This window comes from Pristis pectinata, chromosome 9 (assembly GCF_009764475.1).
Source record: "Pristis pectinata isolate sPriPec2 chromosome 9, sPriPec2.1.pri, whole genome shotgun sequence".
In the NCBI taxonomy this organism is placed as follows: Eukaryota; Metazoa; Chordata; class Chondrichthyes; order Rhinopristiformes; family Pristidae; genus Pristis; species Pristis pectinata.
In genome coordinates this window covers 53,043,423-53,067,151 of record NC_067413.1, presented here as the reverse complement: position 1 = coordinate 53,067,151, position 23,729 = coordinate 53,043,423, and the positions used below count along the sequence as shown (strand labels likewise).

The 23,729-nt window shown below is 42.9% G+C and overlaps 1 protein-coding gene across 2 annotated transcripts in view; it reads left to right on the top strand.

Moving 5' to 3' along the window:
* The window catches only part of si:dkey-122a22.2 (uncharacterized), a 149,594-nt gene that overhangs the window by 12,724 nt on the left and 113,141 nt on the right, over window positions 1-23,729 (top strand). For both annotated transcript variants that reach the window (XM_052023490.1, XM_052023489.1), the window contains exons 4-5: window positions 6,501-6,577; window positions 14,792-14,892. In XM_052023490.1, the coding sequence (XP_051879450.1) occupies window positions 6,501-6,577; window positions 14,792-14,892 (178 nt within the window). The remainder of the gene's footprint in view (window positions 1-6,500; window positions 6,578-14,791; window positions 14,893-23,729) is intronic.

Below are 23,729 nucleotides of genomic sequence, written 5' to 3'. Positions count from 1 at the left end.
ATGTCAGTGAGTACAGAAACAGGAGGATGGTGAAGAATAGATGATGTTGGAAGAAGGGAGAGCTTTGGGACAGCTTCTAGAGTTGAGAACTGTACAAACTGAATGTTAATTAACTCATCAAGCTGGGGTCAATATCCTTGAGGGGTGGAGATGATCTTTGCTGGGGTTGATGAGGAGGGTTTAAATTAATGAAAGAGAAATTAGAGCTTGATAGCAGTTTCAGAAGGGAGAACAACACAATTGGACGTGAAGGGTAAGAGTTGAGTAAACAAGCCTAAGGTAAAGGAAATGAGAAAGTGTCAAAGGAATACAGATAACGAATTAGGGAACAGATAAACATATAGAATACAATATTGTGACCATTACTGAAATCTGGCTTAGAGATGGACAGGAGTAGCAGCTGTACGGACCTGGAAAGAGTGTTTTTTGAGGATGTAGATGGCGTCAAATAGGAGTTGTGGCATTAATAGCTAAGGTAACAATATCACTGTGAGAACAAATGAACTGCTAGAAAGGTCATTAAATGAGGCCATGTGGTGTGAACTGAGGAACCAAAGGGCAAATACATTGTTAGATGTGTACTATGGGTCCACTTAGAAGCAGGAGATAGGAATCAAAGTTACCAGTAAGCAAAGTGGGATAATTCAACTACCTTAACGTGAACTGAAACAGTAACACTGTTCAGGGTATAGAAGAAACAATGAATGTGTAGCAAGCTGAATAAGAGAGGAAGTGTTTTTTATAGCATGAATCTGGTCAAGTGGAGAGGATGGCAGTGGGAAATTTTTTGTGAGCAGTGTCATCATTCAGGTGGACTTAACCTATTAGGAAAGGACAAAGACCAGGTGTAAATGTTCTAAATTGGGAATAGCCCAATTTTACTAGGTTGACTTAGTAAAACAGTTGGAAGTAGCTATTTGGACGTGAATCAGTGTTAGAGCAGTGAGAGGAATTCAAGAGGGAATCATTCAATCAGAAAATTTATGATGAACCAGTCAAAAAGGAGCTACACATTTCTTTCCATCCTTCAACACCAAGCGTACAGCCATGGTTCTTTACGTATACATTCTAACACTGTTTAAGTGTGACGAGGATTTTTGACTCGACCACCTTCTCAGGCAGTAAGTTCCAGACCTTTATCACCTCTGGATAAAAGAAATCTTTCCTCATCTCCCCCCTCTCATCCTCTACTATAGAAGTCTCCTCTACAGTCTATTTCCTCCATGGCAACCATAATGAGTATTCCTGCTATGAGTACACTACAATTTTAAAACTACACTTCTGTTTTTTTTTATCTGTCTGCTGTGGGAAATAAACCCTTCTTATTTGTTTCATCTAGGTATCTCATAATTTTATACGCTTCAATTATTTTTCCCTCCGGGTTGCTCTATTCCAAAGAAAACCTATCCGATCTTTTCTCATAGTTACAATTTGCCAGTACTGGCAAGATCCCTGTAAATGAAGATAATAAAGTTTCAGATCAAATAAGTTCACATTAAAGTTGAACTTCCCAATCTGACACCTTGATACCACTGAAAGCCTGGAGGAGGATGTGTGAATTAAAAGGAAATTAGGCAGGCAATAAGGGGCATGGAAAAAAAAGCATTGATAGATAAACTGAGGAAAATTCTAATATGGTTTGTGATTTTTGGCAAGATAATTAACAAGAATCAGTCCCATTAGACACCTTAGTGGTAGTCTGAGCATCATAGAAGGCACAGGTGTAAAGTTCTTAATGAAAATGTTGTATTTGCCGTCAAGGAAATGGGAATGATATAGGCTGCTTTAATATTAAAGAGAAAGAATGGGAATTACTGAAAATAAAATAAAGAGAGAGAAGACATATTAAAAATTCTAGCATCTTAAAATCAAGTTTTCAAGTCTGGATAAAATGTATCCAGCCTGTAGGAGATGCAGGGAGAAAAATACTTAAGGTCAATTATTTTGCAATCCTGTTTGCCTACAGCTGTGGTGCCAGAGGACTGACGTGTACTGTTGTTTAAGAGCAACCACAGGACAGTCTGTTTAACATTTGATGTGGGCAAAGAATACAGTACTCTAGATGTGGGTTATCTGCTTCGTAATTCAGTCTTAGCCTGACACCTTGGATGTGTATTCTATGCCTAGGCAATAAAGGGAAGTATTCCCCATGTCTCCTTAACTACCTGTCCTGCAACCTTAAGGGATCTGTGAAGATGGATCCATCATTTCTCTATACTTCTTGGAATCCTGGTGTGTATTTCATGTGTATGGCTTGTTTGCCCTCCCCTGAGAGAGGGCATAAATTAGCATTTACAGAAACACGGATTAATCAAGGACAGTCAATATAGGGAAGATCATGTCTGACTAACTTAATTAAGATTTTTGGAAGGTACTATGGAGAATTGATTAGAGTAGAATGTTAATGTAGTACACATGGATCTTAGCAATGTATTTAAAATATTGGCAGCGTAGTGACTCACCGTCCGAGCAAGTGAACTGGCTCGGCGGTCGGGTTGTACGTCGTCGGAGCGGCGAGGCCCAAGATGGCGTTGGGCCTTCGTCTTCCCCGAGCGACGGGGAGAACCTGCGCACAGGAAAAGTTTGATGACGTAGCGCATACGTCATTTCCGTTTTCAGTGGGCGGGAACCGTTCCTCTTAAAAGGCCTGCGCAAGGCGGGAAAATAAATCAGTTTTTGTTCTGCAGCCCACCGACTAGTGTCTTGCTTTCACATCGCGGTAGCAGCCGCTACAGCAGATTGGCATTTGGAAGATTGATCAAGAAAGTAGAAGCCCAAGGGATCCTAGGAAAAATGACAGGTTGGCTTAAATATTGGTTGACTGGGAGAAAGCACAAGATGATGATCAGGTGGTTTAGTGACTGGAGGGCTGTGTGGCTCTGCAGGGTCTCTGTACTAGGCCTTTTGCTTTTTGTAGTATATTTAAATTAGTTGAACTTGGGTGGGGGCCGTGATTAAAAAGTTTGTAGATGATACCAAGATTCACAGTGCAGTTGATAGGGATGGAGAAGGTTCTCAGCTGCAGGAACGTTCCAATGGATTGGCTTTAATCTCGAAAGTTACAGTGCATTTTGTAGATGGTACACTGTGGCCATGATGCACCATTTTTGGTGGGTGTAACTGTTGTGAATGGTGGATGCAGTGCCAATCAAGCAGGTTGCTTTGTTCTGAATAATGATGTGTTGTTGGAGCTCAGAATCAGGTTTATTATCACTGAAATATGTTGTGAAATTTGTTGTTTTGCGACAGCAGTACAGTACAAGACATAAAGATGTAAAAAATTTACTATAAGTTACAATAAATAGTGTAAAAGAGGAATCTGCCCTCATCCTTGCAAGTGACAAGTGAAAAGTATTTAATCACACTTCTGACTCATGCCTTTTAAATCATGGAAGGGTTTTGGGAAAACAGGAACTGAACGTTTTCAGTTCCTGATCTGCTCCTGTAGGCATTGTTGCAGCATTAGCTCAGACACACTCCTATTCATAGCCATAGTATTTATCTAGCTGATAAGCTTCTATTCAATGGTGACTTCCCTTGCCATAAGTGAAATGGTGTGCATCTGATTGTTGAAGACTGGTGGGGTGATTCATGTGACATTTCTGGCTGAAGGTAATTGCAAATGCTTCATCTTGCATTTGGCATACATTTGCTAGGCTCCCTCATCATTGAGGGTGAGAATGGTCTTTGAACAACCTCCTCCCATTGGCATTGGGAGCCAGAGTCAACCACAGTAAGAGTGAGGCCATGCTCTTTGGCAACTGGCCTGACCGATCCAACCTCCCCTTCACTGTCAGGTCTGACTACCTGAAGGTGCGGGGGATCTGGTTTGGAGGGGCTGAGGCATGTAAAAAGAATTGGCTGGAGTGGATCGGAAAGGCCAAACAAAAATTGGGACTGTGGAAACGCCGCTCCCTCTCAATTACTGTGAAGAACTTGGTCGTCAGGTGTTATGTGCTCTCAGGGCTGCTGTACTTGGCGTGGGTGTGGCCCATCCCCCGCTCGTCCACCTCATTAATCACCCAGGCGATCTTCCAGTTCATCTGGGGATCCAAGATGGAGCGAGCCCAATGGGTCACAATGTATGTCCCCAGAGAAAGGGGGCAAAAGTGTATCCAACATTGCCCTCATCCTGATGACCACATTCGTGTATGGCTGCATCAGGCTGTGTGTGGAACCGAAGTACGTGGGCACCAAGTGTCACTACATGCTGATGTTCTACCTCTCCCTGGTATTGTGGAGGATAGGTCTGGTCCTGCTGCCGCGCAACATCCCAGTTAGCTGGACGTTGCTACATGTCCATCAGGCAGTGGTCAGCACAGAACATCCTGTGGGATAGGGGTACTGTGGAGTGGTTTGCTGAGCAAACTGTCCAAATATTCTGGCAGAATGACTCCACGCCAGAACTCACCAACAAGCACCAAGACTTCGCTTGGCTGGCGGTGAGAGGGGCCCTCACAGTCAGATCCTTCCTGTACTGGTGAAATATCATCCCCAACGCACGGTGCCCTCTGGGCGGCTGTAGTGGGGAAGAGACGGTCACCCACCTCTTTGCAGACTGTGGATTTGCTAAGAGGGTGTGGGGAAAGGTGCAAGGGACCTTGTCTTCGTTCATCCCAAACAGCTGAGTAACGGAGGATTCTCTGATCTACGAGCTGTTCCCAGGGGCGCACACCAAGATGGACATCAAGTGCTGCTGGGAGATCATCAACTCGGTGAAAGACACCCTTTACTCTGCCCAAAACTTGTTGGTCTCCCAGCACAGCGAGATGTTTATGAGGAAATGCTGCCGACTGGCACATTTCAGGCTCCAGGAGTCCATGCTGAGGGATGCACTGAAGCTTGGTGCAGCCAATGCAAGGGCTCTGTGGGGAAGGACCATGGTATGGGTTCCTTCCACTACCGCACATGGGGGAGCTGAATCAGGTGGGGAAGCCCCTCGAACATTGATATGGTGCATCGCCCCAGGGGGTCATATAAGTGGCAGTGGTGCTACACTTTTAAAAAATAAGTTAATGCTACTGAATGTATTGACCATGAATGAAAAAGTTTTGCACTGTTTCTTCTTTTGTATATATTTTTTATTATGAATAAAGTCTGAAAACCACCTCTTCCCATTACCTGTTTAACTGTCCACAATATTTATAACTGGATGTGGCAGGACTGCAGAGCTTTGACCTAACTTGTTTGTGTCGGGATTATTTCGCTCTTTATTGTATGCTGTTTTCACTGTTTTAACATGGGTGTAGTCTTCCTGAGACGTCTGATGTTCCCGACAGCATGTCCACATCTGTATTTATCTGATCAACATATATGGCCTCTGTTCATCCCTCTAACATATTATCTTTCCTCTGCAACCATTAACCTTATTTGTTTTTTAATTCCCTGCATTGTCTTGTCTGAAAATCTTGTAAGCAAGAAGTTCTGTTCTTGCACCTTCATTTGCTATATCTTGGTTATAGTTCTAATATTGCATGACCACAAATCTATGCTTTCAATTCAGTTTTCTTTCCTCCATTCCTTGCGTTCATGGAGTATGTAAAGAGAAACTGTTTCAAATGGATGAAGGTCACTGTTTTAAGGTGATTGTTGAAGAACAAGAGGAACAACCATAAGGACAAATATTTTTAATGCAACAAGTGGTATGATTTGAAATTATAGGCTGGAAGATAGAGCCTTCTAAAGGGTATTGAATAAATGCTTGAAGGAGGGAAAAAAATATGGGAAAAGAGTGGGATCAACCGGATTGCTTTTTGAGTTGTACTATTTTTTAGGGTGTCATTGAGTTGCCATGATTCTCCAAGCTTTTGCTAGTTTTCCAAGGTCATGTGATTGGGAGGCAGTTTTGAGAGAACAGAGCTTTCAGCCAGCTTTCACAGTTTGAAATGCAAAATGTTAGGAACTGAGGTCTAATCTTGTATCAGAGAAAGGTATGGAGAATGCAGTTTCACACCACTTGAACTGACATTATGTTGAATAGTTTGGTGTCAGCTCAGGTTGTAGAAGAGGCTGTGAGTTTTTCCTGCATATCCCTATATTGTAAGTGTCAACGTAAATGTTTGAGGACAAAACTTGATGCTTTAAATTGGATTTTCTGGAGAAGAGCAATGCATGTCCCTGTAACCAGCAGAGATTTTGCTGTTGTCAGTAAAGTTAAATGGGATCCACTTGGACAGTGGTGGCTGAAGCACAAATGCACTTTGGTGACTGCATCAAAATACTCTTTTATTTAGTTAAGAATACTTGAAGCTGATTCCAAGTAATTTCCAACTACTCTTGTGCTTTCTCTCAGTTAACATGAATAAATTAATATTCCTTTAAAGTCCTACTATCCTGTTCATTTGAATAACTTTTTCTTTATGAAATGCATTTGAATCAGAATTTGGAATCTTAAAAGCAGAAATGTTTAATTTTCATGAAAGCTCAAAACTAAATATGGGGTAAAAATTAGCTTGAAATCCAAGCTGCTATCTAACTTAAGATATCTCTCTACTTCCTAGTAATATTTGATGCTCCCACTGGTATGTCTTCCGATGTATGGCTCTCGATTCAAAAGGATGTGTCTCTCGTAACCCAGGTACGTTTGGGAGTGACTCCTGGCTTGATGGGGGAGGGTTTGTGCATTGTTCAGCTGGTTGGGATTGACCTGGTCATCAGTGGTTGGATTGCAACAGCGGGGAAGGATGGAGCTGGTTGCAGATGGCTGCTGAAGTATCGGTATTGCAATTGACAGCTGGGCAGTTTCAAGGGCTGGGATTGATTGGAGTAAAAACAAACTGCTGGAGGAATTCAGCAGGTCAGGCAGCATCTGTGGAGGGAAATGGGCAGTCGACATTACGGGTTGAGACCCTTCATCTGGACTGAAAGATGATTGGTAATTGTTTCATTATTGTCAGGTGTACCGAGAGACAGTGGAAAAACTATGTTTTGCATGCCATCCATTCAGATAATATCAAAACATCAGTACATCAAGGTAATACAAAGGGAAAAGCAGTAATAGAATGGAGGGAGAATAAAGTGTTGCAGTTATAGAGAAAGTGCAGTGCAGGCAGACAATGAGGTGCAAGGGCTGTGACGAGGTAGATTGTGAGGTCAAGAGTTTATATTATCATAGAAGAGGTCCATTCAAGAGTCTTATAACAGTGGGATAGAAACTTTCTTTGAGTCTGGCGGTGCATGTTTTAAAGCTTTTGTATCTTCTGCCCAATGGAAGGGGGGAGAAGAGAGAGTGACTGGGGTGGGAGGGGTCTTTGATTATGTTGGCTGCTTTCCTGAGGCAGCAGGAAGTGTGGACAAAGTCCATGGCGGGGAGGCGGGTTTTCGTGATGGACTGAGCTGTGTCCACAACTCTCTGCAATTGCTTGTGGACTGGGGCAGAGCAGTTGCCATACCAAGCTGTGATGTATCCAGATATGATGTTTTCTGTGGTGTATCGATTAAAAATTGGGGAGGGTCAAAGGGGACATGCCAAATTTCCTTCGCCTTCTGTGGAGGTAGAAGCACTGGTGTGCTTTCTTGGCCATAGCACCTATATGGTTGGACCAGGACAAGCTATTGGTGATATTTACACCCAGGAACTTGAAGCTCTCAACCATCTCCACCTCAGCACCATTGATACATAAAGGGCCTATGTGCTCTGCCCTGCTTCCTGAAGCCAACGACCAGCTCTTTTGTTTTGCTGACATTTAGGGAATGGTTGTGGTCTTGACACCAATGCCACTAGGCTCTCTATCTCCTTCCTGTACTCCATCTCTTCATGATTTAAGACCTGGCCCACTATGGTGGTGTCATCTGCAAACTTGTAGATGGAGTTAGAGCAGAATCTGGCCACACAGTCGTGAGTGTATAGGGAGAAGAGTAGAGGGCTGAGGATGCAGCCTTGTGGGGCACCAGTGTTGTGGATAGTCGTGGCCGAGGTGCTGCTGCTTATCCATACTGATTGTGGTCTGTTGGTCAGGAAGTCAAGGATCCAGTTGCAATGGGAGGTGCTGAGTCATAGGTCTAGGAGTTTGGAGATGAGTTTGGAGATGAGTTTGTTTGGAATTAAGATATTGAAGGTGGAGCTGTAGTCAATAAATATGAGTATGATGTAAATGTCTTTGTTACCCAGATGCTCCAGAGATGAGTGTTAGGGGAGGGGGATGGCGTCCACTGTGGACCTGTTTCAGCAGTAGGCGAATTGCGTTGGGTCAAGGTTGACTGGGAGGCTGGAGATGATGTGTGCCATGACCAGCCTCTCGAAGCACTTCGTGATGGTGGATGTCAGAGCCACCAGGCAATAGTCATTAAGGCATGTTACCTTATTTTTCTTTGGTACTGGGATGATAGTGGGTACCGGGACGTAAGTGGGGACCTCAGATTGGAGTAGGGAGAGGTTAAAAATGTATGCAAAACATTGCTGCCGGCTGATCCATGCAGGATCTGATGACACGGCCTGAGACTCCCATCAGGGCCAGACGCTTTCCAGGGGTTCACTCTCCGGAAGACTCATCTGATATTTGCAGTGGTGAATGTGGTACAGGTGCATGGGAGACTGTTGGGACAGGTGGTGTTATTTCATTGTCCTTCTGTTCAAAACATGCATAGATAGAGGGGAGATAGCCCAAATAAAGAGGTGAGGTGAAGCAAGAGCTGACAAATGTTAGGTGGATCCAGGTGCAGAGGGGTGATAAGCAGATGAAAGAGGGAAGAGTGGAAATAACAACGGAGGGTGGGAGGTGAGTGGTGGAAGCCACAAAGGGCTGCAGATGATGGAATCTGATGGGCAAGGACGGTGGAGCATAGAACCAAATAAGGGAGGTTAGATACATTAGGGACATTTAAGAGACTCTTAGATAGCCTCATAAGTGATAGAGAAATGGAGGGCAATGTGGGAGGGAAGGGTTAGATAGATCTTAGAGCAGGATAAAATGTCGGCACAATATCGTGGGCCCAAGGGCCTGTACTGTGCTGCAATGTTTTATGTTCTATGTTCTAAGGGAGGTGGGGTGGGCAGATGGGCACACTAAGGGGAGGTGACCAGTGGGCAATGGGCAGATGGAGTGGGTGGAGGAGGGAAAAGACCTCTTGTTGTTAACAACTCATTACACAAACTTAGAAGCTTAATGTTCTGATAACTGTCCCCATTAATCTATTTCAACTCATCCTATCACAGACACTCCTCTTGTTCTAATGTATCACCACCTTCCCCCCCCCCCCCCACACACACACTAAAAAACCAAAACTAAGTTGCATCTCTCTCTTTCTCAGTTCTAATAAAAGGTTGCAGAGCTGAAATGTTGACTGTTTCTCGATCCACAGACACTGCCTGACCTGTTGAATTTTTCTAGCATTTTATGTTTGGGATTTGGGCCCTGGTGGAAGGAGTGTTTAGGTAGCTGCTGGGATAGGGGAACTTAAGTTTCTTTTATGATAGTTGTGAGGCAGGGGTCACTACCACAATTAGACCTGGGTACATGGGTGGAGGCCAGAGAGATTGCTGAAGTTAGGGCAAGTCCTTAATGGGAAGGATCACCCAGATGCCACTTTCACCTGAAGACGGTTGCTAGTTCTTCAGCCTTGTCTTTGACACTTACATGCTGGGTCCCACCATCATTGTGATTATTGTTCCATAACTGTCCGATGTAGCCACAGCTTTCTGACCATGGTCACTAACCAAGACTACAAGTTCAAGATCCAGATTTTGGATCTCAAGCAATGGTTAGCATCCGTACAGTTAAGCTGTGTTACATGGAGAGTGTGTTCCAGGAAGTGGACACCGAACAGCTTAAGCTTTTTCAGGCAGAAAGGGATTGGGTGACCACTAGAAAGACCAGGAGGACCGTGTGGATAGTGCAGTAGTCTCCTGAGTGCAACATGCTCCCCAACCAGTATTTATCTCTTAAACACTGGAGAAAGCAATCGCTGTAGTCTCTTGAGGCACAAGGTCAAGTCTCTGGCACTGTGGTTGACTCAGCTGTGTCAAGAGGAAATGGAATGATAGCAGATTTGATGGTTAAGGGAACATAGAGGCATTTATGTCACCTTAAACATGATTCCAGAACAATATCAACACACAGGATGCTGGAGGATCTCAGTAGGTCTGGCAGCATCTCCTGGAGAGAAATGGACAGTCAACATTTCAGGTTGAGACCCTTCATCAGTCCAGATGAAGGGTCTCAACTCAATGTCGGCAGTCCATTTCCCTCCATAGATGCTGCTTCACCCGCTGAGTTCCTTCAGGATCTTGTGTGTTGCTCCAGATTCTAGCACCTGTAGTCTCTTCTGTTTCCAGAACAGTATGTTGCTTCCCAGGTACCAGGCTGAAGAATTGCTTCTGGTTTCATGTGCCAATAAATACAGAGAACAGCAGAAATAAATGCATGGCTAAAATAGAGCAGAAGGGAGGAGTTCAGGTTCTTGAGGCATGGACCACTTCTGAGAAAGGTGAGATTTGTATAGGTCAGACATACTGCATTCAGCAGAGCTGGGAGCTTGTCCTTGCGGGAATGTTTGCTGGTGCTTTTGTAGAGGATTTAAAGTAGCTCTCAAAAGAAACCTGATAACACTTTCAGAAGGGAGAGATGCAACATTGGATGTGGAAAGCAGATAAAACAAAGACATAGGGGCAAAATAGAAACCAGCATTTTTGGCTCAATTGTTTTGTTCTTTATTACAAGGAGTCTATGGTATAAAGACAACAAATTGAGAGCACAGTTAGGCACGTGGAAGTATATCACGCTGACTGTTACTGAAGTGTGGCTTAAAGATGGGCAGAAATGGCAGCTGAACATTACTGCTTACAGAGTTTTCGATGAAAGAGGTAAAGTGAATCGGGGTTCAGCAGTATTGTTTAAGCAAACAATTCCAGCTGTGGGAAGGGTTGATATATAAGGAAGATCAACAAATGGGTTCAATTGAAGAACAAAAAGTCATGTAGTTGGGACTATTAACAATGAGACTCCTATCTTTCTCAGAGAAGGGGATAGAAGAGTTAGGAAATTTCAGAATACGAGACAAGACCATGACAGTTGGGGTTTTCAACTCCTGTAATATTAACTGGGACTGTACCAGAGTAAAAGGCAGAGGAGGAGCAGAATCCTTGGAATACATTCAAGAGAACTTTTTAAATCAGTAGGTAGCAGTGCAAAGAGGGTGGGGTGGTACTAGAATTGGTTTTAGGGAATGAACCTGGGAATTGGTTTAAGGGAAAAGGTGGCAGTGGGAGAATATTGGCAGTGATCACAGTACAGATCAATTTAATGTTGTTATGGAAAAGGACAAAGGTGGAGTGGAAGTAACGGTTTTAAATTTGGACAAAGCCAATTTTACTTAGCTGCGATGTGATGCAGTAAGCAGCTACTTGAATATAAAGCAGTCAGTGGGAGCTATCAAATGAAGACACAGTGATGGTTCAGAACAAGTGTCTACCAAACCCCCACCCTCACTCCACCCCCCTGGACATTGAAGAACACCCTGGGCAAGATAAAGCAAAAACAAACTTATGACAGATAATTGGGAGGAGTATAGAAGATGGAGTGATGAAATTAAAACAAATTAGGAGGACGAAGTATTGGTAGATAAAATCAAGAAAAACTGTAAAGTATTGTATAAGTTCCTGAAGGGAAAGAGGATTTTGAAAGAAAGGGTCAGTCTAAACATCATCCTAAGTACAGATATAGAAGATGTAAGTTCTGAATCAGCATTTTACTTCTGCCATTGTGAAAGAAGGGCTTGATGCAGGCATATACATTGAGAAATACTGTGAAGTGTTAGAAATGATGAACAGAGAGAAGACATTGAAAATTTAAGATGGTTTTAAAAAAGGAAAAAATTGATAGAACAATAATTCAGACAATGGGTCTGACATGAATAGTGGGAAAATCGTTAGGAAAATTCTGACAAACAACATAAATCAGAATTTAGGGAGGCAGAGGTAATTGAGGATGGTTAGCATGGATCTGATGAACTTAGTTGAATGTTTTGTGGAGGTAACAAAGAGCATGCCGGGATAGTGCATTTCATATGTAATATGAATATTTATTCAGTGTTTGATAAAGTCTCACATGGCATATAGATTAAGAAAGTTGCATTCCATTACTACCAAGAGAAAGTTGACTTAAGCATTGCATCATCTTCGGAGGGCAAAGTTTAATGATTGACAGGAATTTGAAAATGACCAGACAGTTGTAGTGAGGTTCTGTAGTGCCTAGTATTTGAGGCTCTTGCTTCAAAGAGCATATTTCAGAAGTTGTTGCTGTAAATTTCATGGTATAATTATTCCGAATGTCACCAGTATCACTGTCAAGACTGCCACAAAATTTGGTTCATTACCTTTTGCAAGCGAGTTATATGTTCTGATTTTACTGGTCGGAGAAGTAGGGGCAGCAAGTAAGATGTTTGCTGTTGACACCAAAGTTAACAGAGTGTTTGATACTGAGGAAGAAAATTGCAGTCTACAAGAAGATATCAATGAAGTGTTAGGTGGATACAGAGGCAGTAAATGGAATTTAGTCTGGAGAAGTATGGGATAATATATTTTTGGATGGTAAACAAAATGACGAAATACGCAATCTGTGGTAGAAAACTAAGAAGTGTGAAGAAACACAGGGATCTTATTGTCCATGTCTAGAAATCACTGAAGATGGCTAGACAGGTAGACCAGTTGGTTAAAAAGGCAGATGGAATCTTTGCTTTTAGTGTGTAACACATAGAATACAAGAGCTGGAAGATTATGTTTGAACTCCATGAAACATTAGATAGACCACAGAACTGTGTATAGTTCTGGTCAATGCACTATAGGAAAGGTGAGATGGCTTTAGAAAGGATGCAGAATAGATCTACAAGGGTTTTGCCACATCTGGAGAAGTTTTCCTTAAGAGCAAAGGAGACTGAGGGGAGATTTTATTGAGAGACTGAGGCAGGGTATATAGGATCTATTTCCCTTGGCAAAGAGGATTGTAAATAAGGGGCATTAATTAAAGTGAAATAGTGGAAAGATTAGTGGGGAATTGAGAATTTTTTTAAAACTCACTGCCTGGTGTGGATTTGGAATGGATAATTTGAAAGGATGGTGGAACCTACAATGGATTTACAAAATATCAAGGTGAGCATTGGTGGAGTTTAGGACCAGGAGCTGGAAAGTGTGATTGGGTCCATTTCTGGCATGCATGGGCATAATCGGCCAAACGGCTGAGTCGTATGCCTTAAATTAGCAAGATTTGGAATTTGTCTGTGCTCAGTCATGGTGTGCTGGGTGAAAGGAGCTAGAATTGCTTCCAACAGAATGTGGGGAGAAGGAATCAGTGGTTATTCCAATAGGCTGGTATTATCCAGCATTTTAATTGTATGTGGCCAATTGAAAACCTAGATGCGACTATTTACACTTTTAATCAGTATATATTAATAGACTCTGCCATTGGGCATTTGATTTCAACACTTATATTCACACCGTGTACGAAAGTGTAATTCTGTCTTTTTCTTCCTGTGTGTATTCAGTTTGGGATTTATTACTACCCTGATAAATCAGACTTTGTGAGCTGGTGGCAGTTTGGACAACCCTACAAATTGGGCAGGTCTTTCCTTAACTGCTGGTCGGCTCCCTTGGATGAAGCTGTTTCTTGCAGCTTGGGAGGCCGGCTCCTAGCATTTGAGTCTGGCCTAGTGCAGTGTAATGGAACACGGCGGCTCTCCCAGCATAAGTAGCCAGAACTAACCCCAGAAAGGCTTTGACAAAAGGCATGCCCCCAGTGATTGTCAAAGCTGTCATGGTAATTGAATATTTGTGAATGTCTTTGATCACAAACAGTCAAAATGGTTCTAGAACTAGTAAACATATAAAAATAATATTAACAAGTATTATTAAACATAAAAAATGCCAAAGTTTAAAACAATTAAGTTTATTCAAAGTTACCAAGGTAATCAACTATAAGGGTTGACATGCTATTCTCTCAAAATACACTTTCTCCCATTGATTTCAACAGCACTACTGTACTTGTGCTGAGTCAATCTCCTGCAGGTTCAATGGGAGGAGCTGGGTATCTGTGAAAGTCTGCACCATCCTGATGGACATCGCTGGGAGTGCATGTGCCTGGGGTCTGGGTGTAATTTGTAATGACGGTAGTGCTTCAGTCTATGCTTCTGCTCTTTTGGTTGCTTGTGTAGAAAATCTGGGCTGATGTCTTGGGGAATGTTTAATTAGCTGATACTTGGGGCAGGCACGGTAGTGTAGCGGTTAGCGTAACACTATTACAGCTCCAGAGACCCGGGTTCAATTCTGGCCACTGTCTGTAAGGAGTTTGTATGTTCTCCCCGTGTCTGCGTGGGTTTTCTTCAGGTGCTCTGGTTTCCTCCCACATTCCAAAGAGGAAGTTGTGGGCATCCTATGTTGGTGCCGGAAGTGTGGCGACACTTGCAGGCTGCCCCCAGAACACTCTACACAAAAGATGTATTTCACTGTGTATTTCGATGTACACATGACTAGTAAAGATATCTTATCAACCATTTAGTTTACATCCATTAACAAATTGAATTGAATTTAGGAAAAGAGATATCAAGAGGTGTATTTTGCATTTCTTTTTTGCAGAATACTGATTTCAGTTTCTATACATCTGGGTCATGAGTGCATTTGCTCATTGTTACTACGGCTCCAGTCACAATCCTAATACAATTATTTACAAACTGCTGTTAAATGAAAGAATGCTTATTTCTTAGGCACATCTCATAAAGAGGAAATGGCATTGTGCAGACAAAATAAAATCGCTTGATAATATTATCCCTTCAGAAGTGCCTTTTACTTTGTTTTGCCTTACAGGCATGCATATATGACAGAGCTGGACTTGGCTTCAGTAAAAAAACATTCCAGAATGAAGAAACCAGACAGGATAAACCATGGGCACAGTCAACAACTGGAAGGTACTCTTTGTGGAAATCATTTTGATCTGGTAAAATTTAGGTCAGCATTAGAAGTATCAGAACCCAGATGATTTCTTTTTAGTGTATTTTATATTTTGAGTAAGTTGTCTGTCGCTCATCACTACTGTTTCCAAGCCAATTAAGACCATTAGTTGCTGTTTTACTTGGCTCACCTCTTTGAATTGTTTTACTGTAAAATCCGATGTATGTTTATTTTCTAAGAATTTGCTGAAGAGCCTAAAAAGGAGTGTAACTTGTACAGTGGAATACTTTCCAAACTCTGGGTTGTAACATGATCTGGAGCAACGTTCAGCCTACCATGTTACCACATCAGTCAGATCCTCATCCCCCACAGCCTACCTGTTGTTGACTGACCTCTTTTTTTACCAAAATAAACTTTATTCATAATAAAAGACAAACTATATACAATAATAAGACAGTGCAAACCTTTGCATTCATATACAGATCAATCATCAGTGTTACTTTTTATAAAAACTACAGCACTGATGCCACTCGTGTGGCTCCCTGGGGTGATACCCCACTCCCATATTTACAATATTTCAGGGGCTTCCTCGCCTGACCCCGCCCCTCCCTCTCCAGTGGCAGAAGGACCCTAAACTGTTGTCCTTCCCCAATGAGCCCTTGCGTTGGCTGCACGCAGCTTCAGTGTGTCCCTCAGTACGTACTCCTGAAGCCTGGAATGTGCCAGTCGGCAGCATTCCCCTACGGACATCTCGCATTGCTGGGAGACCAACAAGTTTCGGGTAGACCAAAGGGCTTCTTTCACTGAGTTGATGACCTTCCAGCAGCAGTTGATGTCCGTCTCTCTGTGTGTCCCCGGGAACATCCCGTAGATCAGAGAATCCTCTGTTACTCAGCTGCTGGGGATGAAACGTGACAACCTATTCATTGATATCTGGTTCAGTCATTGGCATGGGGGGGGAGAGGCAGCAGTATGCTTTTTTTTGCTTGATTGTATTGAACCTTCACATGTTATCATGAAGGATTCTAAATGGGGGGCTAAATATGTAGTGGGTCCACTACTTGCAATGTGAATGTAATTTTAAAATTTGTGTGGAATTTTATATTTAATTCTGATATCTGAAGTAACCGTGGATTTTGCAATGTTTAGGATAATTGCTGTTCAACTGCTTTCTCATTTTCATATGTCATTATTATCCTAAACAACTTGTGCATGACTCATAAAAATACAAGATCAGAGCATTATTGAAACACCATCTCACAATTTCTATATGATTATCACCCTACTGAATTGATTCAAGTTTTTGTACCATTTTGCTTTCTCTGATAATTCCATTCCAAATATACCACCAGTAAAATGCAGAAAGCAAAATATACCATTTGAGATACAGTGAGTGATAACAAAGCAACCACCATGACTGGCTGATACCAGACTCCATTCATCAGGAAGCAGTAAATAGGAAATAAGTATATTCATACCAATGAGTACTGTTCCCTGCCGCCACATTGGGAATCCTGATTATTTTCTACCGGGTACCAGAGCTAACTATATCTCCTTATGCTGGAGAAGAAGTTGTGGTGACAGTGGGTTGGGTATGCTTCTGGCCATTGTAAGGACAAATGACAGGTTCTGGTAAAACAGAGGTGTCAATAACTGGAGATCATAGGTTGAGGGTAAGAGGTTTAGAGGGGATCTGTGGAAGAATTTTTTCATCCAGAGGCTGTCGGAATCTGGAATGGATTGCCAGAGTGGGTGGTGGAAGTGGGTAGTCTCACAACAGTTAAGGAGTGTCGAGGCAAGCGCTTGAAATACCAAGGCATTGAAAGTTACAGACCAAATGCTGATAAATGGGATTAGTGTAGATGATTAATTGATGGTCAGCATGGACATGGTAGGCTGAAGGGCATATTTCTGGCCAGAATCACTCAAAGTAGAAGTTAGAATGAGATTTTTATGGAAGAATTTGAGGAGCCAAGAATAACAGCGACCAGAGAGTGGAGAGTGCCGGAAATTAACGAGGAGCCATTTTTTTTTTCTCTTTCTAGCGTTCGGGATAGCGGCGAGTGACTGCGCAGGCGCGTGACATCACTCGGCAGCGTGCGGGCGATTTAAAAGTCGAAGGGTTACCTTCAGTTTTTCTTTCCAGCGACCAGAGAGCGGAGAGTGCCGGAAATTAACGAGGAGCGATTTTTTTTTTTTTTCTTTCTAGCGTTCGGGATAGCGGCGAGTGACTGCGCAGGCGCGTGATGTCACTCGGCAGCGCGCGGGCGATTTAAATAGCAGACCAACATATCTAGCGGGCAGCGTTGGAGCGGGCAGCTGAGTGAGAGGGAGCAGAGTGGGTTAGGCTTTGGCTCAACGGGCTTCGGCGAGAGCGGGAAAGAGGCGAGACTAATAGAGAGGGGGTAAGTTATTAGTTTATTTGTTGAACTCAGTGGTATTCAGCAAGATGCATCTGGGGTTGGTCTTATGTTTGGAGTGTCAGATGTGGGGACCCTGGGAGACTACCAAACTCCCTGATAACTACATTTGCGCAAAGTGCACCGAGATGCGGCTCCTCAAGGAAAGGATTGAGAGTCTGGAGCTGCAGCTCGATGACCTTCGGTTGGTTAGGGAGAGCGAGCAGGAAATAGATAGGAGTTATAAAGAGTTTGTAGACAGCACCTCTGTGGCGGTCCCCCTCAAAAACCGATATCTCATTTTAGATTCGGTTGGAGAGGATGACCTGATAGAGGAAGACCTCAGCAACCGAGACCTTGGCACCGTGTCTGGTACTGTGGTCCAGCGGAGGAAGCGAAATGCAGTGGTTATTGGGGATTCTATAGTAAGGGGTACGGATAGCAGATTCTGTGATAGCGACAATGAGTCTCGGATGGTGTGTTGCCTCCCTGGTGCCAGGGTACGGGATATCACAGACCGGGTCCAGAATATTCTGAGGGGAGAGGGTGAGCAGCCAGAAGTCTTGGTACATGTAGGTACCAATGACATAGGTAGAAAAAGAGAAGAGGTCCTGAAGGAGGAATACAAGGCATTGGGGAGAAGGTTGAGAAGTAGGACCTCAAGGGTAGTAATCTCAGGATTACTACCTGTGCCACGTGTCAATGATAGGAAGAATAGAAAGCTCTGGCAGATGAATGCGTGGCTGAGTGACTGGTGCAGGGGGCAGGGCTTCAGATTTTTGGATAATTGGGACCTTTTTTGGGGGAGGCATGACCTATTCGCTAAGGATGGGTTGCACCTAAACTCCAGAGGTTCTAATATCTTGGCGGGAATGTTTGATTTAGTTGTAGGGGAGGGTTTAAACTGATCTGGCAGGGGGATGGAAACCAGGATGTTAGGTTACAAGATGCTAAGGTAAAGGAGGGAGTTTATAGAAACAAGTCCAATGAGGATGGCAAGAAGGACAGGCAAGTGAGAAGTCAGGATAATTTGCTGAATAATAGAAGTACAACAAGTCAGGATGTTAGGATACAGAATGTTAGGATAGGGGATGAGGTATATAGGAACATGTCTAAGGTAGTATGTAGTGAAGATGGTAAGAAGGATAGACAGGTGGAAAGCCAGGATAATCTGCTGAACAATAGAAGTACAACAAAATTAATAGCAGATACCGGACTAAACGTACTGTATTTAAATGCACGTAGCTTTAGGAATAAGATAGATGACCTAGTGGCACAACTACAGGTTAATAAATACGACATTGTGGCAATCACCGAGTCATGGCTTTATGACGGATGTGATTGGGAACTGAATGTCCAGGGGTACACAGTGTATAGGAAGGATAGGCGGGTAGGCAGAGGGGGAGGTGTGGCCATGATGGTTAGTAGTGATATAAAATCGATAGAAAGGAAGGATATTGGGTTAGAGGAGGTGGAATCCTTGTGGGTGGAGCTAAGGAATAGCAAGGGTAAAAGGACAATGGTAGCAGTCATATATAGGCCCCCTAATAGCAGTCAGCAAGTGGACGATAAGTTGCAGTTTGAGATAGAAAAAGCATGCCAGAGTGACAATGTGAAGATAATTATGGGGGATTTTAACATGGAGGTGGACTGGGAAATCCAGAATGGCGGTAGTACTCAGGAGAGGGAGTTTGTGGAATGTCTAAGGGACGTTTTTCTAGAGCAACTTGTTGAAGAGCCCACCAGGGGATCGGCTGTTTTGGATTGGGTGCTGTGTAATGAACCGGAGGTGATTAGGGAACTAAAGGTAAAGGAACCACTGGGAACCAGTGATCACAATATGATTGAGTTCAGTTTCAAGTTTGAGAAGGAGAAACTGGTAACTGGTGTATTGATATTTCAGTGGAACAAAGGAAATTACAATGGTATGAGAGAGGAGTTGGCCCTAATTGATTGGAAGAGTAAGCTGGCTGGAGGGACGGCAGAGGAGAAATGGAAGGAATTTCTACAGGAAATAAGGAAATTGCAGGATAGATGTATTCCAAGAAAAAAGAAGGTTTTTAATGGAAACAAGGCACAAATGTGGATAACGAGAGAGGTGAAGGCTAAAATAAAAGCAAAAGGGGCGGTGTACAAAGAAGCAAAAATTAGTGGCAAAACAGAGGACTGGGAAGCTTTTAAAAACCTGCAGAGAGAAAGTAAGAAGGTCATTAGGAAAGAAAAGAGGAATTATGAAAGGAAGTTGGCGGATAACATTCGAAAGGATACTAAGAGTTTTTTTAAATACATAAGGTGTAAAAGAGAGACACGGGTTGATATAGGACCAATTGATAACGGTGCAGGAGCTATTATAATGGACGATAGAGTGATGGCAGAGGAATTGAATGAATATTTTGCATCGGTCTTCACCGTGGAGGACATCAGCAATGTGCCGGTTAGTCAGGAGTCTCACGAAATGGAATTGAGTTCAGTTAAGATTACTAGGGAGAAGGTGCTAGGAAAATAAATGGACTAAAGACTGATAAGTCTCCCGGACCGGATGAGGTGCATCCCCGCGTTCTGAAGGAGGTGGCTTTAGAGATAGCGGAGGCATTGGCGATTATTTTCCAGAAATCGATAGATTCAGGCGTGGTTCCGGAGGACTGGAGGGTCGCACTCGCTGGAGTACAGAAGAATGAGAGGGGACCTCATAGCAACATTTAAAATATTGATAGGAAAGGACAGAGTAAATGTGGCTAGGCTGTTTCCCTTGGTGGGTGAGTCCAGGACCAGAGGGCACAATCTTAGAATTAGAGGGTATAGTTTCAAAACAGAGATGAGGAAAAATTTCTTTAGCCAGAGGGTGGTGAATTTGTGGAACTCCTTGCCACGTACAGCAGTGGAAGCCAGATCAGTGTGGGCGTTCAAGGAGGAGATAGATAGATATCTAAATAGTCAGGATATCAAGGGATATGGGGATAAGGCCGGTAATTGGGATTAGAATAGTTTTATTCATTCATTCATTCATTAATCAATCAATCAATCAATTAATTAATTAATTAATTTCTTCTTCTTCTTCTTCTTCTTCCCCCATTCCCCATTTCTCATTTCTATTTCCCTTTCCTTGGAGCAGACTCGATGGGCCGAATGGCCTGCTTCTGCTCCCTTGTCTTGTGATCTTGTGAACATTTAAAAAAAAAGGACTCAAAAGTAATATTCTCAACACTGGTGCCCCATAAGACTGCGTCCTCAGCCCTCTGCTCTACTCCCTACATACTCATGACTGCATGGCCAGATTCTGCTCTAACTCCATCTACAAGTTTGCAGATGATACCACCATAGTAGGCCGTATCTCAAATAATGATGAGTCGGAGTACAGGAAGGAGATAGAGAGCTTGGTAACATGACAACAACCTTTCCCTCAATGTCACCAAAACAAAAGGGCTGGTCATTGACTTCAGAAAAGGGGGCGGTGTACATGCACTTGTCTATGTCAATGGTGCTGAGGTTGAGAGGGTTGACAGCTTCAAGTTCCTAGGAGTGAACATCATCAATAACCTGGTCCAATCATGTGGATGCCATGGCCAAGAAAGCTCACCAGCGCCTCTACTTCCTCAGGAGGCTAAAGAAATTTGGCATGTCCCATTTGACCCTCATCAACTTTTATCAATGCACCATAGAAAGCATCCTATCTCGATGCATCATGGCTTGGTATGGCAACTGCTCTGCCCGGGACTGCAAGAAACTGCAGAGAGTTGTTGACACAGCCCAGCACATCACGGAAACCAGCCTCCCTCCATGGACTCTTGTCTATACCTCTTGCTGCCTTGGTGAGGCAACCAGCATAATCAAAGACCCAACCCATCCAGGTCATTCTCTTTTCTCCCCTCTCCCATCAGGCAGAAGATACAGGAGCCTGAGGGCATGTACCACCGGGCTCAAGGACAGCTTCTATCCCACTGTTATATGACTATTGATGGTTCCTTTATATGATGAGATGGACTCTTGACCTCACAATCTACCTTGTTATGACCTTGCACCTTATTGTCTACCTGCACTGCACTTCTGCTGTACCTGTAACACTTTACTCTGTATTCTGTTATTGTTTTTACCCTGTACTACCTCAATGCACCGTATAATGAATTTATCTGTATGAACAGTATACAAGACAGGTTTTTCACTGTACTTCAGTACAAGTGACAATAATAAACCAATACCAATAGTGTCTGGATTGTTACTGGAGTGACAAACAACATGACATACAAACATAGGGATCACAGAGAAAATCCACGATCCAAAACTGGCATGAGCGACAAGGGCTTTAATATGTGGGGCACTGGCACAAGTATTGGGATATAGGGAGCTGCTCCTTTGAGACATAATGCATTTGAACCAGGCCAGAACTGTGTCCAGATGAATACAATAATAGACCTTTCAACTATAAATGGAGGTGGGGAGGAGGAGGGAGGTTGGGAGATTTTAGTTGAAGATAAATTACTAATCTAAGAATTGATTCAAGAGTCAAAGCATAGATTTTTTAATTTCAAAGATATAGTTTATTTGTAATAATAAAAACAGGAAAGGCAATTGGTGCACATCTTTCTCTACAGTCATTGCAGTGTAAAATCAATACATTATCTTACAATGCACCAGTGCCACCCATGTTTCCTCCTCAAACAATACCCCCACAAAATGTTTGTGAGACTGTTGCACAGGACCCAGCTGCTCAATGCCCAGTGGTGGCAGTCCTAACACTATGGTCCTTCCCCACAAAGTCTTCTGTGGTGGCTTCACCGAACTTCAGTGCATACCTCAGCATGTAGTCCTGCACCTTGAATGTACCAGTTGGCAGCAAAAGCACAGTCTAATAAAGGAAAAGGAGAGGCAGATGGTGTCTTCAATGTTCCTGGTTACAGGACTTTCAGATGAGATGGAGGGAACAAAAATGAAGGGGTGATGGTCTTGTGTTATTGAGTAAGGAAGCAATTGCAAGTATGAGGAAGTATAATATGCTTGAAAGATCTCTAAGTAAAATCACATGGGTTAAATTGAGAAAAAAAGTTAGAGTTTCATCTCTCAGATAAGTTTTGGCTACAGTTTCAGTTCTGGTCGCAATCATTATGCAGTTCTTGTTGCCACATTAGAGGAAGGATGTGGAGGCTCTGCAAAGACAGAAGAGGTTCACCAGGATATTTCCTGGATTAGAGAGTATTAGTTATAAGGAGAGGTTGAACAAACTTGTATTGTTTTCTCTGGAGCATTGGAGGCTGAGGGATATAAGTGTATAATATTATGAGAGGCATTGATAGGGTAGACAGTGATAATCTTTTTCCCAGGGTGGAAATGTCAAATACTGGAGGGCATAGGCTTAAGGTGAGAGGGGAAAAGTTTAAAGGAGATAGGCAAAGCAAGTTTTTTTATACAGAGAGTGGTAGGTGCCTGGAATGCACTGCCAAGGGAGGTGGTGGAAGGAGATACGATAGTGATGTTTAAGAGAGATTTAGAAGGCAGGTGAGAAGCAGGGAATGGAGGGATATAGACCATGTGCAGGCGGATGAGATTAGATTATTTTGGCATCATGGTTGGTGTAGACATCATGGGCCAAAGTGCCTGTTCCTGTGCTGTACTGTTCTATTTTCAGCTCAAATAAGTTTGTTCACCTAATATATATGCGTGATCCATTTGAACAATTCAGTATGTTGTTCCCAAGAGGCTTTGTAGGAATGATAAAATAAAAGCACCAGAATGAGAATCAGATTTTTTATTTTAGTGGGAGATGAAAGTAATGAAAGTTAAGATCACAATAAAAGGGCACTGAATTCTTGTAAATGTAGTTTGTTCAAAATATGACAAGATTCTACTGGCAAAATAACATAAGTGTAATGCGTATGCTATTATTAGTGTAAAAATCACAAATTGATAGACAATTTCTTCTGCTCTGCCAATAGTCTTGTGAATAAGGCAGTTCAGCGTCAGTCCCCTCATGTATTTGAAGAAGTGGGTGCATTTACATACTAATTGCCGATTAAACTCACCGCAGAAAGATTGGGCTGGTACTCTTTCAGAGGCATAAATGCGTGTTAAGTGCCAGTCAATCTCTTCAGTCCACAAAGGGAACAATTGAAACCATGCTGTCCCAATCCTGTAAGTACAGGTCCTCCCTGGGTTACAAGTGCCCAATTTATAGACACCTGGTCATACATTCAAGTGTTTAGGAGACTGTCGGGAGCATCTTCTTCTGGGTGGAAATGGGACATTTCCGTGTGCCTTCCAATAACCCCACTCCCTCCCTCATCAACACCCCCCCCCACTACCCCGAGCAGCAACAGCTAGGGACTGCATTGAGCTTAGCAGAGGTGGTAGTGCTGAGCAGAATCGCTCGCTCACTCACTGAGTCAGAGAGACTAGCTGGTGGCTGCTCTTTCTGCACCTGCTCACTCCCCTGTCACAGCTGTTTCTGTGATCTTTCTCCAACA